The following is a 15967-nucleotide window of genomic DNA, read 5'->3' as shown; positions in this document are numbered from 1 at the left end:
GCAATAGAATGTCTTCTTTAGTCTACTGTGGTATTACAGTACTGAAATAAAGATATTCTGTATTTTTTGAAGGACATAACTATTATAAGCGGAACCACATCAATGTCCACGATTTACCTGGGGAAATATTACACGCTTATTTCGAGGAGAGGACAACAAAAACTCTACTACACAAAAGCGCGATATGCCAGAGATACAAAGTCACTTCGTGACTGTCTAAAAGTAAACCACGTGTAAAGACGTTCGCATGGTTGTAAGACACTCCAGAGTAAAGACAGAGGAGGAACTCGAGAAATACTAAACAAAGAAGTCCAACCAAAAACCAAGAAGTAGATCGTCACAGAATCTGCCCATTCCCGCATAATCTCGCCTCTCATTGGTCAGGACTCAGCGGCCGTTCACGCCAATTGGCGAGCTCGGCCGTCGTTCAGGACGCTTCTTGGCCGTCCAGGGTTCCGCTGCGACGGGATCAGAAGACGCAAATCAAGTGAAAGAAATCTTCTGACAGGAGAAAAGTTCATGCTGGAGTTCTCAAAGACCTCCGAGGGCCTCATGAAGGTAAGAAGTCACGCTGACAGCGTTTTCTGTGTTTGCGGTATGAAGTTGTACACGATAGTTTGCAGTTTTGCACCGAGACTTTTTGTCTAAAGAAGGGAAAAAAGAAAAAAAAAAAACCCATAAAGCTTCAGCAGAGAGGGTACAGGCCGAGCCGTTTGACGTGTTTCCATTTGTGAAAAAAAAAGTTTAAGACTAAATATTTTTCCTAAAAAACAAAACAAAACAAACGACTTTTCAGCTCGTCATCATCATCTTGAGCTTCAGATGACCGACTGATCTTTGATAATGCTGCTCTCTGTTGCAGCGGCTCCAGTTGTTAAACGACTCTTAAATCACAGAAGAGCATACGCCGGTCTTACAACACACAGCTGCTTAACTCGATGTAGTTCTTATTTTAAAACTATATCACCGCATGCAGGGAGGAAGCTAAGTGAGGAAGGAAGCTAAGTGGCCTGTGCAGAAATTAGGTTGGCTAACAAATCCAATTTAGTATCTAGACATGCTGCAGGAAATTCAGGAGACCTCTCGAGCTTTATTTCCCTCTAGCTGACCTCCATCTCACGTTAGTTTGTGTGGTTTCAGACTGCAAATAGGAATCTATGCGAAACTTTTATCTTTGACTAAGTATGAAATCATCTGTCAGATGAGGTTGAGTGGCTTTTGATCTGACTTCGTGTAGTTTCATGTAAAATAAATTGCTGTCTGGCATACTTTGGATAGTGTCAGTATGACAACTGGGATTTGGAAGCTTAGAAATCCTTCTTGGATTTAAAAAAAAAAAAGAAAAAAAGGGGGTATTTAAAGAACTTTGGCTGTACTAGGGTGAAAGAGGGTTTTTTCGCCCTATATACTACATACAAAAATACAAGAAGATACAAAACAAAGGCCTCTTTGCTCCAATGTTTGTTTGCAGCGAAAGTAACTGTGTGTTTTAACGAGTTTACAGTGTTGCAGACGAGGCACATGGCTATCCTGGCTTAAAACAACCACGGATAAAAAGATTATGGACACAGGGCTTTCGTCATCGGAAGTAGAGCAAGGAGAACTTGTGGGAATATTTGCATTTCCCATGCTACCACCCTTTGTTTGTATACACTAATAATTGCCAACTGTAGCTCAGGGGGATTAGGCAGAACAATTTTAAAATGTTGAGGGTCTAGAAAAGTACAGTGGCACATGCAGGCTCCTGTTGGTCCAGACTCTTCTCATAACACAGTGCACACACTTCTCACAGTGATTATGGTGGCCTGTGAAATTAGCAAGCGGGCCTGTAAACCAAAACCGAGGGAGATGTGTGTGCTGTAGTTTAATTAGCTTTTTACCCATGTGGTTAGGCCACAGGCCATGAGTTCTTCTAACGGCACAACTAAAACACTGTGCCTTCTTTGTGCGAGGACGCTGCTGCAGACGGTAAATGCAGTTCAGCAGGGTCATTTCGTTTCAATTTCTGCATACTTGTTCTCCTGTTAGGCGTCGTGTAAATGCTAAGGTTTCAAGAATGCTATTCATCTTCAGGCTTCTGTGCAACTTGCGCTGTAGAAGACTGGGAAATATTGTGGCTTTTTCCCCCCTTTTTTTAAGATATCTCGTGATGACTTTGTGATGTGGGATGGTGTGGTGACCACAAACTGCTCAGATCAGAGTGAATGCTTGTTCAGGTGTTGATTACAGTCTGGTGACAGCAAAGAGTGAGATTTTTTTAGATGCTTCAGCCACTTAACAGAAAGAATATTTCAGTTATTCAAGCTTGAGCGTGCATGACTGTTATTAGGTAGTCAGTTGGTGGAGTGTTCATCCATCCCAGACGTCCCACGTGATGATTCTGGTCTATAAAGGATCGTCAGTGCAGTGCCATCAACAGCTTTGATCTCATTTCAAAGAGAGGCCTGCTTGCATTCACTTGGGCAGAGCGTGGTTGGATGTTTGAGATGTGGACACCGCAGGGCTTGTCAGCAGTACCAACACAGCTGTGAGAACAGAGACACTACAAAGAGACCACATAACTTTAACAACAAAAAAATAACCAACTGCCATAATGTCCAATTATGATGGGAACACACAGCTGGGAAACAAAGTGATGTGAAAGTTAAGTTACTCTGAGATTATCTGGTCTCTATCTACGGTCTCTTATTTGAGATCCGTGTGCTCTGATCAACACGTCCATGTTAGTGAGCAACCTTAGAAACACAGAAATTGCGCTGTTGCTAAATATTTATTGCATTTTACTAGAGAAAGTCACTGTACCTTTAAGCTATATCCAAACTAATGATCGGGTTTCCTCAAATATAAGACCGAAAAGATTTTGTATATGTTTTGCACACTAAGTCTGCTTTGTAAAATGACCCTATCCCAATATAATCACCACTAATCCACAGAAAGCTCATAAATCAGTGGGTTAGATCAGATGGCTGTCTGGATCTCTGATTTTGGGAGAATTGGAAAACATTAAGCTTTATTTGACAATGAAATGAAAGACCGAGTAACTGCAGTATTGTTATGGGAAAAAAGCAAGATTAATACTTTCCATGTGATTTTTCTTCAGTAGTAGAGTAATAATTACGCAATGTATAAATCACAATGAGCAACAAAAAACAGGCTTTCTCTTTTTATGTCTTGCCTTTACAGTCCAAACTGAACATGGAGAGTCTGAGCAAGCCAGAGTTGTTGATGCTTTTCAGCATCCTGGAGGGAGAGCTGGAGGCCCGGGATCTTGTCATTGAAGCCCTAAAGGTACCCGTCATCAGAGCTGGGAACGTTGTCGTGTTATTATAAATTCTCTGCACAAAATGTCTTTTTAATGTAAAACATTCACACCCGAGGCTGAAAAGTGGCTATTCAACGCTCGTGGTTTTGGCAGTAAATCAGTGTTCAGAATGAATTCAGCAATGACAGGCTTTCACAGCAGCAATTAATTTATCCATAGAAATATCTCAAATAACTCCTGCATGCAGCCATCGCTGTTCATTTATACTGTCTGCTTAAAGGGTCATTTTGGTTTTATTTCTAACCGGTGTATTTATCCATTCATCTGGATATTATGGATCTTGGATCATGCTAAGTTTTCACTTTTGACCTTGGTGTAGAGACGTGGAAACATGAGGAGTAGCACGTATATTACCACAGCGTTCATGCATTAGAAATCTTCATCCAGAATAATGTTATAACTATAAACCCATTATAATAACCACTGTTCAAGGCTCTAGATATTAATCTGTTGATACGTAGTTGGGGTGTGACTCATTTCCATTTCCCCGTCTTTGTTTGTTATTTAGAAAAACTACTACTAAAATCTTTCTACTACAGACAGGAGGACTTGATCCAAATTAGGTTGTCACAAAAAATGTGAGTGCATTTTTAGTTCAGTCTTTACCTGAACGATCTTTAAACATTAACGCTTTCATCAGATTAGCAAAAGCTGATTAGCATGAGCAAGTACTTCAAGTACAATTAAATAATGAACTGATATAATGAGCTGGCTCTGCAGTGAGTCTCTTATCCTACAAATGAACTCCAAGTAAAACTTCCCTAATTTATTCTCATGCTTGTCTGTGCAGACCCCTAAAAGTCAAAATCAGAATCTTAAAGTGGAGTGACGTTAATGGGGAGCCATTGCAAATGAACTACCAATGATGTGATATGCTAATACTTAGAAGACGTAATCATGATGTCCTGCATAACCTGCAGACGTTCCAGGGAAGCTTTGTTAAGACAAGTGAGCAATGAATTGCACTAATCCAGATGTTATGAAATATAAGCATGAATAACAATTTCCAGTTCAGAGCATGACACAATGGAACTCAACTTGGCAATATTTCTTAAGCGATAAAACTAAGAGCAAAACAGAAATGAATGCGAGAATTCCAGAGTGAAAAAGGAGTCAAAAGTTACCCCACGGTTCCTAAATGAAAATTCAGCGATAGTGACAAGGAAATCTAGAGTTTCCATTACTTTAGACACATTCTGTCCAGCGCACAATCAAGAACTTCTGTTCTTTCTTCATTAAGTTGGAGAAAATTGTCATCAGCCATCCAACTTTTAATAGAATTCTAAGTACATATGCAAGATCATAACATTAGATATATCTTATGCCTTAAAAGAGTTAAACAGCAGAATGTCATCTGTGTAGAAGTGATAAGAAATATCCTTAAAAGTGATCAAAATGTGGTGAAGAGGGAGGCGATGTAACAGAAAAAGGAAAGATCAGGACTTTGTGGTACGCTGTAGGCAGGATGAATGGAAGAGAATCTGACCTTAGAAGTGGCCTCTGAAAAGGATGGTAAAGACAGATAGCAAGAGAAGCACTCCAAAGCATGCCCTGATATATCCATCCAGTATCTCAGCCTATCTTTATTTATCAGCAAATCATCTTTCAAAAGAGGAGAGAGGGATTTGTCCATTAGTTAATGTACATAAGTGGTAGCCCAAGTAAAGAGTTATATGTAGCCTACAAAACATTTCTCCTTGCATGTCATCTAGATTTTTAGTAGCATACAGTTTGCTGTACAAGGCTATTTTCTGTGACCGTTAAGCTAAACCTTCTGAGTTTGCCTAATCTGAGAACTACTCTCTGTGTCTGAGAGAATGGACTAAATCTTTCCGGGCATTGTTTACGTATACCATACACTGGAGTGAATAGATGAACCAGTGAACAGTGCACATGCACTCACTTTGAACTTGCTGTTGCAGAGTTTAGACTGTCAGTTTGACGCAGAGCCACCAGCTCGGACGTTAAAATGCCTTAGGCTGCCAATCCTTTCAATTAAAGGATTGGCAGGCTATTTTCCCCATTCTGTGTCCTTTTGCTGTACCAGCAGGCTCACATGCTTTCTCATGCTTTCTGTAAATTTTTATGTTATATTAAGGATCTATTGTATTTTATTTAGATATATTTTTTAAATATAATAATAAGTGTTGTTTTTGATGCAAAATCACAAATGCATGATAAATAGCGGTTAAGCAACTTCATGATGCAACATTTCTGCAAAAGATGGCTTTGCCTTTTTCAAATTTTTTAATGCTTTGCATACTTCATTCCTGCCAGTAATGTTTGCGTCTTACAGCCCTTACGCACTTGGAATTCTAGTCATTTTCGTGTTGTAAAATGTGCCATTGAAAGAACAAACTTGAGAGGAGGCAGCTTGTGGAACACTGCTGAATGTTCATGTGTTGTGTCTAGACCACATTCCTACATCTCCTCAGGGATCTGGCCATCTAAGGCAAGAAGAGTTACAGCACACTGGGTGCCTGATGACTCACTGTGAGCATGAGTAGGAGTGAACAAATAAACATTGGCCTTAACTGGAGGGAGCTTGAAGTGAATATGGCTATGCTGCCCTCATCTACACAAATTCTTAACCCATTCATCCCTTCAGTTGGACCAGTCTGACAGTTTTATGGTACTTTAATAATTATGCGATCACTAAGTTATGGGTAAAAAAAATTTGTTTTTTCAAGGAAAAAAATCAGTATTAGTCACGCAGCCTTTAATTCCAGTCATATGCAGTTAGGATTTTTAATCATCCAGCGCTGCAGGGTTCTAGTTTTTCTAAATGAGTTTGCTAAAGTGAAAACACAAGTTCATACCTTTCTTTTGTTCTGCTCTTGAAACATGGCACCTTGGGTCTTGTCCTAACATGAAAAGCGGATTGTTATCAGAGAAATAGCACCCCCATAACCAGATCTTCCATTGTTGTTGCATGGATTTATGAATGGCAGTTTGTCTGTTAGATAAATGTTGTAACTGCCGTTGAAGGGACTGTCATAAACAACAAAAAAACACCCAAAAGTTATGTGCAAAGTTCTCAGGCATTTAATTCTCTCATTTTATCTACATAAACGAGGTTGACATTTTGGGCTTTTGCTTGTCCACTGTGGATAGATTGCAACAAAATGTGATTCCCCATAAAAATTGAGTTTGAGTTTGTCTAATATTTGTACTTTATAAGAGTAACTTGTATCCATTGCTCATTGCAGATATTAGCAAGTCTGCCAGCAGTAATTGGAGAAGTAAGGCCACTCATGTTGGTTTTATCTGATGTGTCAGTGCCACACTGTCACCGTCATGTGAGAGGTGTTTAGCTTTAACACAATTTTCCATAGTAATAAAACAGACGCAGATAAACTGTATCACATGCGTGATAAACTCTTCACATATTTGCTTTTAAAAGTATAAAAACTGTCAAGTTTCATCTGTTGTCTACTTTCTCTGTGTTTTTTCCAAATCTTTTATCAGTGATTTTCTACAGGACATTGTATTGTATGGCAAGTACAGGATGTGAGGTTAATGGCGTGTTTCTTCTGTGGTACTCTATATTTAATTATGCAGAACTATCAGTGGCATTCTAACTATCTGCTGCATTTTTCCCCTTGTGACTCACTTTTGCAGCTGCTCACACTGTGGCTTTCAAAAGGAAGTGAGTCTCTGGCAACACTTATATTTGGCACACAAAACCCTGCAGTGATCCAGTAGTCCCTTTGGTTTGGGAAAGTAATATGAGTCTTTATGTTCAAAAGGGACTCGGATATGGAAATTAGCCTTTAATTAACTGTCAGGTTCACATGGTGTGGCAGACAAGAGCTTCCAAATGAAGCTACTTCAAAATCTTACCTTGTGCTGTGTTTAGGTGCTGAAATAGGAAAGAGCACTTTTGTTTGTTGGGCTGCGATGCATCAGCTGATTAGATTCTCTATCAGATAACATAACATAACATATTTTGCACTTCAGTGATGGATAGTGGTTTTAGATAGCCTTTTCCTTACCATAGAATGCTAATGACATGCATTAACAACATCTGACATACAGTATACAGGATTCCAGGGTGGAAAGTTATTCATAACTTTTTATTTTATCAATCTTGTCACTAACACTGCATAGCAGAAAGACTTGAGGCATATGTCAGCAAAAGATAAGCTGGATTTGAACCAACGTAGCCATGGCAAAAAGACAGCTTCCCAAGAAAAAGCACCCACAGGTTGCCAGGAACTGTTGCCAACTGACAAAGGCGTAAATAATGAAACTAGACTGTGATGCATAACAACCATGCCCTGAGTGTTTATGGGTGTTGTACATGTACTGTATGATGCGATGAATACTGTGGTAGGTGTGGGCGCTAAGTATGAAGTAGCATGAGGAATTGGTTTTTTTTCCCTTTACAGAGAAGCGATGCAGAGGAAAACAAACTCTCTCTGTGCTGAGGAAGTACACATCTGTCTGTGCACTGAAGGGCTGTGGAGGGAGAGAGAGAAGCACAGTCTGTGTTTATGAGTAAACATTTGTGTAACGAGGGGGTGCTGAGAATTTATCAAAAAAAAAAATCCTGACAATTTAAAGGCCCGTTATCCACGTATATTAAAGTGTAAACAGTGCAGGCTGAATAATTAGACATAAACAAGGAAAGAAATGAAAACTTTTTTTTAGTTATGTATATGTTTCTAAGTAGCTTTCTCCTCTGTAAGGAATGACTTATAAATCTAGTCTTATTTTCCCTTTAAGTGTCATTTTATATGACTGACTTAGGCAAGAATGGAAACTCCCATATAAGGTTTTTTTAGTCTTGGCCTGTAAAGTGACACATCAGAGCAGACAGTCACTGACGGGAACAGGAGTGGGCTGTGGGCCAGCTCTGCAGACAGATTTCGCTTTTCAGACTTCTCTTTAAAATTAGGTGATGTATGTTATTTTTAGCCCCAGTATAAACATTATTTGCTCCCTATAATATAGTCGGTACAAGAACAACAGAGTAGATGTCCTGCATAGCACAAAAGTCTGCTTCTGAGTTCCTGAATGGTGATTGGGCTTTCGATAGTGCCCACATTTGAGAGGCATTTTTGAATTCTCTCGGGCAACCCGTGTTTTCCTGTTTCACCCTCCATTCTGTTTGATCCGCCTTCACACCGTCCTCAGCGGACTAGATCAAATAACAGCTGCGAAGCCTCGCAGCCTTGTCCTGCTCGCTTTGTGCCAAATGAGCCAACATTGAGGATTGAGAAAACGATAGCCGTAAAGCTTCTGATCTCTCGTGAAATTATGTTTGAACTTTGATTTTCTGTCTAAAGCCATTGGTGAACACTCCCGGTGTTTTTCTGGAAACAACTAAGTGAACTTGAAGAACTTCCTAAAAGCAGTTAGAGTTTGATCTGACACTGTCATTTTAGTTCTATAGAATTGAGTACAGCATTATAAAGGATCTTGGTGTTTTTCAGCTCACGTTTTCTCCCCGCTCGATTAGCAAATGTCTATTTTGTTTTGTGAAATTTCATTTATGGCAGAATCTCTCCACAACTACTAATGGCTAATGGCACTTTTGTATCAATTATATTCTGCCCGAGGAAGCTTATGATGTGCTCATGCAATAGTCAATTTATTAAGCTCGGTAGTTATCCACCATGATGGCTAATCTGTCAGCCACAGTGGGCTTTTTATACCACGGGACTCCTTAATAAATGCTGCCAGTGAACTGCAGCAAGATGCAAAGATTTTAATTACTTATTTTGCTTTTCTTACAGGCTTTGTAAAAGAATGGATGACTATTGCTCTGCAGGCCTTTCCACACTTTGACAACACTTTAAACCTTTCAAGTAATCTTGGTATCAGTCTTCAGGAGCTCTGTCCTCACCCTGCCAGAGCTGATACCGCTTTCTTTAATCTCTTCATCCTCTTTTGTTGAAACCTCACTAAGACACTGCTGGCTCTGCTACAGCCCTCCTCTCCCGCTCTCTCTTTTTCACTTACTTTCTCTCTCTACCTCCCTCTGCAGTACCTCTTCAGGGCAGGCCTAAAGACATCTTCTAAACCTGAAATGTGTGGCTGCTATTGTTCCTCCTTTGTCATGAGTTAAACAGAACAGGTCTCCCTTGGCCGAGGCCCAGTCTGGTGCAGCTGTCCTGCTAAAGATAGACCGACACGCGGACCATCTGTTGCTCTTTTTCCTGTTAGTGTTTTTTCTTATTTTGTTTTTTAAACATCTCCTTCTCCATCTCTCTTTTTCTCTCTTCCCCTAAGTACTGCTTCTTTACATCTTTACCATCAGTATTAGAAATGATAATCATGGTGTGCTGAAAACGGCGTTTGATTTCCTCTTTTCATGGAAGGGAAGAGATAGCAGCATGTGTTAATGTCATAGCTGCCAGAGATTAAAGCTATTAAATCATTTCATAATCACACTCTGTGCTGTGGATTGATACTGTCTGCTTAAATTAATTGAGATATCTTTTTTACCGACCAAGAGAAGCATTATATACTACAGTGGAATTCTGTTCATGAGATTGTTCTTTAGTACGGAGGCATTTTGACGCAACCAGGTAAAATGCACGAAGATTAATATTCATTCAATTTTGCAAGTATTTATTCATAAACAGAACTATTTTGACGTGATGATGGTACTAGATGAACATCAACCCCATGGTGGGTCTATTGGAGAACTTAAGAAACCGTTCATGAACACAAGAGATGTCAGCTGATAAAATTGGCTATCATATAGGGCTGTGCGATATGACCAAAATCTCATATCCCGATATAAGAATTCTATCATCCGATAACGATATAAATCACAAAAATGTAACATTTTCTTTAAATTATGTGAATCTCGGGCAGCTCGACTTGCGGGAAGTGTTTCCAGCTGCGCGTCATGTAGCTGGAGTCGAGTGTTTTAACCGATGCATGAAACTATACATTTTTAGGCATAAGTTGTAAAGGCCGCCGTTTTCTTTGTGAGTATTTATTACACGGCGTGCTGCGGGGAAAAGCCTGTTCTAACGTTTGAGTCTAAGGTTTATTTTTTAGCACCTGGTGGCTCTTTTCTTTTTTACTTCTGCTCTTTAATCTGCTCTTTCATGTGATTCAGTTTATTTTGAAAAGTCTCAACAGGATCTTGAGCTTTATTGTGAAAGGTTTATGTGGAACATAAACAAGCGCACACGCGATGCTTTTACCGTCGTTGTTGCTAACCACAACACATAAAAACAGGCACTTGTCCATCTGTAGTGTGGTTATATTAAATATAAGAGAAAGAGAGAACTTTAAGAAATTAATATAGCCACTACAGTGACCATCAAAACGATGAAAAAATATTGCCGTTAAGTTTATTTTGTGACACCACGAAACAAACGATAGCGTAAAATGAACCATACACGTTTTTATATCGTCATTGGATATATATCGTTATATGAACAGCCCTACTGTCATACATATTCTGGTGTATGACAGTACACCAGAATATGTATGACAGTAGGGCTGTCATACATATTCTAAGCCTAATGCAGAAGTAGTGCTCAGGGTCAAGTGAATATCTTACGATACAGCGGTGCAGAGTCAGATATTATCTTCACAGTAGGTTAATGACTTGTTAAATACATGCCTGGACAGTTAAAGAATAACTTATAAAGAATAATCTATACTCTGTATGTCCTGTGTGCATATCAAGTTCAGGTTTTATTGATCACTTCAAAAGACCTGTTGCCACTAGTGTTTCAATCTTTTCTCCCTGCTTCTCTTCCTTAAAAATGGTTTCTTGACAGCCACCTTTCCTTTGAGACTTTTCTGATGAGACTTCGGCGAACAATAGATGGATCAACTTAAAGGCCAGATGCGTCTCTTAGATTATGTGTCAGGTCTCTTGTCTTTTTTTTCTTCCTCCAAATGTCTTAAGGACATGACTTTCAGATATTTGGTGTAGATAGTTTTTTAGGCCTGTTGCTTCTTTCTTTGTCATCCAATCGTTCAGTCTCCACAAATCTTTAAAGGAAACACTGCACGAAAACCCGAGATATGCTACATTTTCTGATAATGGCGCTTTGGTTAATATCGTTAATATTGTTGGCACAAAAACACAGTTTTATGCCTGTAAAACTGTTATCTTTGGCATTTTTTGCACATTCATTTAAAGTGGTGGTAACAAATGTTTGTGTTTTTGTGACAGTCTGCTAATAACGGAGGGCCTAAAGATACAACTTAAAATTCGTTCTTTGTTAATTTGTCTGTTATGCATACATGGAGCACTGGCTCATTACTTCAGTTAGGTTCCCTTGGAATGATTCATAGGTTAATTCAATTCAATTCAATTTTATTTATATAGCACCAAATCACAACAAAAGTTGCCTCAAGGTGCTTCATAGATACAGAGAAAAACCCAACAATCATATGACCCCCTATGAGCAAGCTCTTTGGCAACAGTGGGAAGGAAAAACTCCCTTTTAAAAGGAAGAAACCTCCAACAGGACCAGGCTCAGGGAGGGGCGGGGCCATCTACTGCAACCGGTTGGGGTGAGAGAAGGAAGACAAGATAAAGACATGCTGTGGAAGAGAGACAGGGATTAATAACAGATATGATTCAATGCAGAGAGGTCTATTAATACATAGTGAGTGAGAAAGGTGACTGGAAAGGAAAAACTCAATGCATCATGGGAATCCCCCGGCAGCCTACGTCTATTGCAGCATAACTAAGGGAGGATTCAGGGTCACCTGGTCCAGCCCTAACTATATGCTTTAGCAAAAAGGAAAGTTTTAAGCCTAATCTTAAAAGTAGAGATAGTGTCTGTCTCCTGAATCCAAACTGGAAGCTGGTTCCACAGAAGAGGGGCCTGAAAACTGAAGGCTCTGCCTCCCATTCTACTTTTAAATACTCTAGGAACAACAACGTGTACCAAGTTTCGTTGCCCTCCATTCTAAAAAGGCAATAATAGCTAAGATTCTGATCAGTCTGAGAAGCCAGAAAACTGATACAGTTGCTACAGCCCAGTTACAAACATTGTGTGGAAAAAGGCTGACTCCTCTCTCTCTCTCTCTCCGCCCCCCCTGCAGGCACAGCGTAAAGAGCTATTCATTCAGGAGCGCTATGGAAGGTACAACCTCAGTGACCCCTTCCAGGCTTTGCAGAGAGACAGTGAGGCTGTGGGGGGCCAGGACAAAGAGGCTGGCTGTTCTTCCTCCACCTCCAACCCTCTAGTGGTCCTCAAACTGGTGGTGAGCCACTGCAGGAGAATGCAGGAGAAGATGCTGGCCCAGCTGGCTGCAGCTGAGAGCAGGCACAGAAGGGTGGGTGGACGTGTCGTCCTTAATCAGAAGCGCTGGTAATGAGATGATTTGGAGGGGAAAAAAAGTTAAAAGTAATCCTCAGCGTTTGAGAAAGAAAACATAAATGAGGCAGTAGCCAGTGAAGTGCTGGCTTGTAATGCACTGTGAATAAAGAGGGTTTTTAAAATAGCTTTTTATGAGTTTTTGTGACTTTTCATAATGCAAATATTCAGTCAAATGATTTATATTTATATTATTTATTATATTTACTGTTGTTTATTATTTATTTATAACTAAAAAAGTTGCATATTCAAAAGATTTTATTTTTCTGTAAAATACCGCGTATGCAGTACCTCCAAAGCCCACCAGGCCAGGAGGCCGCTGCCCCATTTAACTTGTTTAACTGTTTTAGAGATAATCAGTATTAATGTTATTTTTTAGCAGGCCAAACTCAGATTTTGTCTCCCTGCTGTGTTTCCTTCAGGTCATTGCAGACCTGGAGGAGGAAAAGAGGAAGCATGCAGAGGATACAGCGGAGGGAGATGATGTCACTTATATCCTGGAAAAGGAGAGGGAGCGCTTACAACAACAGGTGCCTTCTCACTGATGACTCATCAAATATTTGTCCAAAATGTGCTAAATCAGTAATTTTCAGATGTTTAAGCAGCCATAGTGTGTTTATGAAAATCAGTGTATTTTCAGATTTTTTTTTTTTAATTTATTTTTTCTTCTTTGTGTTGCTAGCTGGAATTTGAGAGGAGTCAGGTCCGCCGGCTGGAGAAAGAACAGCGGCGCATTACTGACCAGTTAGAGGACGAGCGGGCTCAGCACAAACAGCTCTCCTGTGCTTTGGCCAAAGAGTGCAAGTGGGCCAGTGCCAGAGCTCTGGAGGAGGGACACCGACTGAGCGAACTGAGCCGTAAACTCGAAAAGGTATAAAAACATTTGGAACCCCATCATTGCCTAGCACCTGTATGTGCTTAGGCATATTCGATTTTTGATTTTCTTTTTCTGATGTAGGAAAAAGAGACTTGTCAGTCTCTTAGAAAAGAACTGGAGGATGAGAAGACAAAAGCTCTGAGGATGGAGGCGAGAGTGGAGGAGCAGCTGGCTGAGTTTGACACAGACCGTGAACAGCTCCGCTCACGACTGAAGAAGGAGGAAGCTCACTGTTGTCAGCTACAGCATCAGGTTTGCACAGTCATCACTATGGAGGATGCACATTTGGCAAAATTTCTAATTTCATATAAACTTACTCCAGCAGGGGAATCTTAGTGCAGAGTCACATTTCTGCATATCTTTTTATTTTTCTTGTAATCAGGTAGAAGAGCTCAAGAGGAAGCTGGAGGAAGTGAACACAATGAAGGAAACTAGAGGAGCCATTACAGCTCCAACTGAGCCAGGAGAAAAGGAGTGGGCCACAAACGTTCCTCCGGGAAAGTCATTAGTAGACTCTGTTAAGGTTGAGGACATAGAGGAGGACAGAAACAAGCCACCTTCACAGGCAAACGGTCATCATTGTCCAGCAGAGACTAACGGGCATCATGACCCACAGAATGGAAATGAAAATCCTCCAATTCAGACCCAAACATCGTTCTCTCCCTCCACTGCTGTTTCTCCAACTCTTCCTTGTTCCTCCCCCTGCGCCTCACCCGTTCTTGCCAAACGGCCACCAACCAGCCCAAATCAAGAAAGCTTTCAGTCTCCCTACCAAGCCGGGATCAATCAACGTTTCCATGCTGCTCGCCACAAGTTTCAGGGTACCCCTGACCCAGAGCCGCAGTCCCAGGCTGTGCAGCCTGCTCTTCCTCTCTTGCCGAAGGACCCCTCTCCTGCGGCCGTCACCTCGTCGCCAGAGGCCAACCCGGTCAAGCAGATTGCCCGCAGCACAGTTACTCAAGTCCTGTCACGTTTCACCACCGCCCAGCAAAGTGCTACGGCGAAGCTCGCCACATCGAACAACTCACCCTTTGGTACAGACTACCGCAGCCTGGCAGCACCTTTGTCTCCAATCATTGGAAGGGCTGCAGGGATGGTTCCCCAAGGAATAAAATCGCCCACCATTCCCAGGGCAGAGCGGGGCAACCCTCCACCAATCCCTCCTAAGAAGCCTGGTCTAGCCCAGGCCCCTTCTTCTCCAGCTGCAGTGCCCAGGTCTCCCAGCCATTTCTCTGATAGTCCCCTCGCAGGAAGCTGTGGCCTCACCTCCAGCCAGGAAGGAGTTAAAGAACTGGACATGGTGGTTTCATCTAATTAACCGATCTGCTTGTGGCAACATTCACATTTCATAATAAGATATAGGTTTGTATATAACCAGAGTTTTATCATTTCCTTTTTTTAAACAAATGACCCCTCAAACACTGTTATGCTGTTTGTATTTATTAGATTTATTTGAAATACGTGCGAGGGCACTATTGTAGGAAGTAGATGAAGAGCTGGTAGTAATGAACAATTACAGCTGAGGTTAAGTTTCATAAGGTGCATATTATGTTGTTACGATGTATAATTTTTTAATAGTGTCTTTCCACTTATTTTGTCTCAAGTATGTCGCTTTTTATTGTAAGAATAATTTTTTTTTTTTTAATTAAAAACCCAGTAGTCCTTACTTATTACTGCATCTTATTTTAACACAACAAATAATCTGATTAGTGCCGTAATGTCATGTCATGTTTTGTTGTCTATTAATTTAATGATGTAGTTACAATAACTATGTAGACTCTGATGGTTATATGCAGGTGCTGTTGTAAAAACTGTTCTGATCATCATGTCTTTGTCCTTTATAACAAATCACTATAAGAAAAAAATGTAGCCAATCATAGCTTTGATTAATATCGCATCCTGCCATGCTGGGTATTCCTCTGTTTTTAATTATATTTTTTACAGTACTTTTTTGTTAGGCTGGAAAGTGGTATCTTTAATAAATATATCCTAAATTTTGTCATGCACTCATCTGTTTATTAGCCCTCCTACAGGAATTATAGTGTTTTAGGTATTATTGCCAATAACTTGTTTAAATAACATAAAAAAGGACATTCAGTTTGGTGTTATATATATATATATGATAAATCGTATTAATTCCTCACTTTTGATAAGGAAAAACCAGTGAGGTCAGATTTACTTAAGAAACAACTATAGCCTGTGGGTATCATGGAGTCCAAAGTGTACCAAGAAAATAACCCTACACCCTTGCACCACCACCGGTCGCCTGAACTATTGATACAAGACAGGACGGTCCATTCTTTCATGTTGGTTAAGCCAAACTCTGACCGTACCACCCAAATGCTGCAGTACAAATTGGGACTCATCAGACCAGGCAATTTTTTTCCCAGTCTTCTACTGTACAATTTGGGTTAGCCAGAGTGTGAATTGTAATCTCAGTTTCCTGTGGTTAGCATGTAA

The 15967-nt window shown here is 40.4% G+C and overlaps 1 protein-coding gene across 1 annotated transcript; it reads left to right on the top strand.

Moving 5' to 3' along the window:
• Positions 1–380: 380 nt before the first annotated feature.
• Positions 381–15504, top strand: LOC147331485 (CTTNBP2 N-terminal-like protein). Its single transcript, XM_086293836.1, has 7 exons — positions 381–558; positions 3184–3288; positions 12356–12589; positions 13053–13160; positions 13313–13501; positions 13589–13759; positions 13890–15504. Exons 1-7 carry the CDS (start codon positions 520–522, stop codon positions 14823–14825), a joined length of 1782 nt encoding a protein of 593 aa, XP_086149962.1. The 5' UTR covers positions 381–519; the 3' UTR covers positions 14826–15504.
• Positions 15505–15967: the final 463 nt, after the last annotated feature.

The sequence above is a fragment of the Aulonocara sp. 'chitande type north' Nkhata Bay genome, linkage group LG5 (genome assembly GCF_057382095.1).
Source record: "Aulonocara sp. 'chitande type north' Nkhata Bay isolate Kocher_YH1m ecotype deep benthic linkage group LG5, A_spYH_male_GT1.1, whole genome shotgun sequence".
Classification (NCBI taxonomy): Eukaryota; Metazoa; Chordata; class Actinopteri; order Cichliformes; family Cichlidae; genus Aulonocara; species Aulonocara sp. 'chitande type north' Nkhata Bay.
This window is presented reverse-complemented; position numbering and strand designations above follow the sequence as displayed.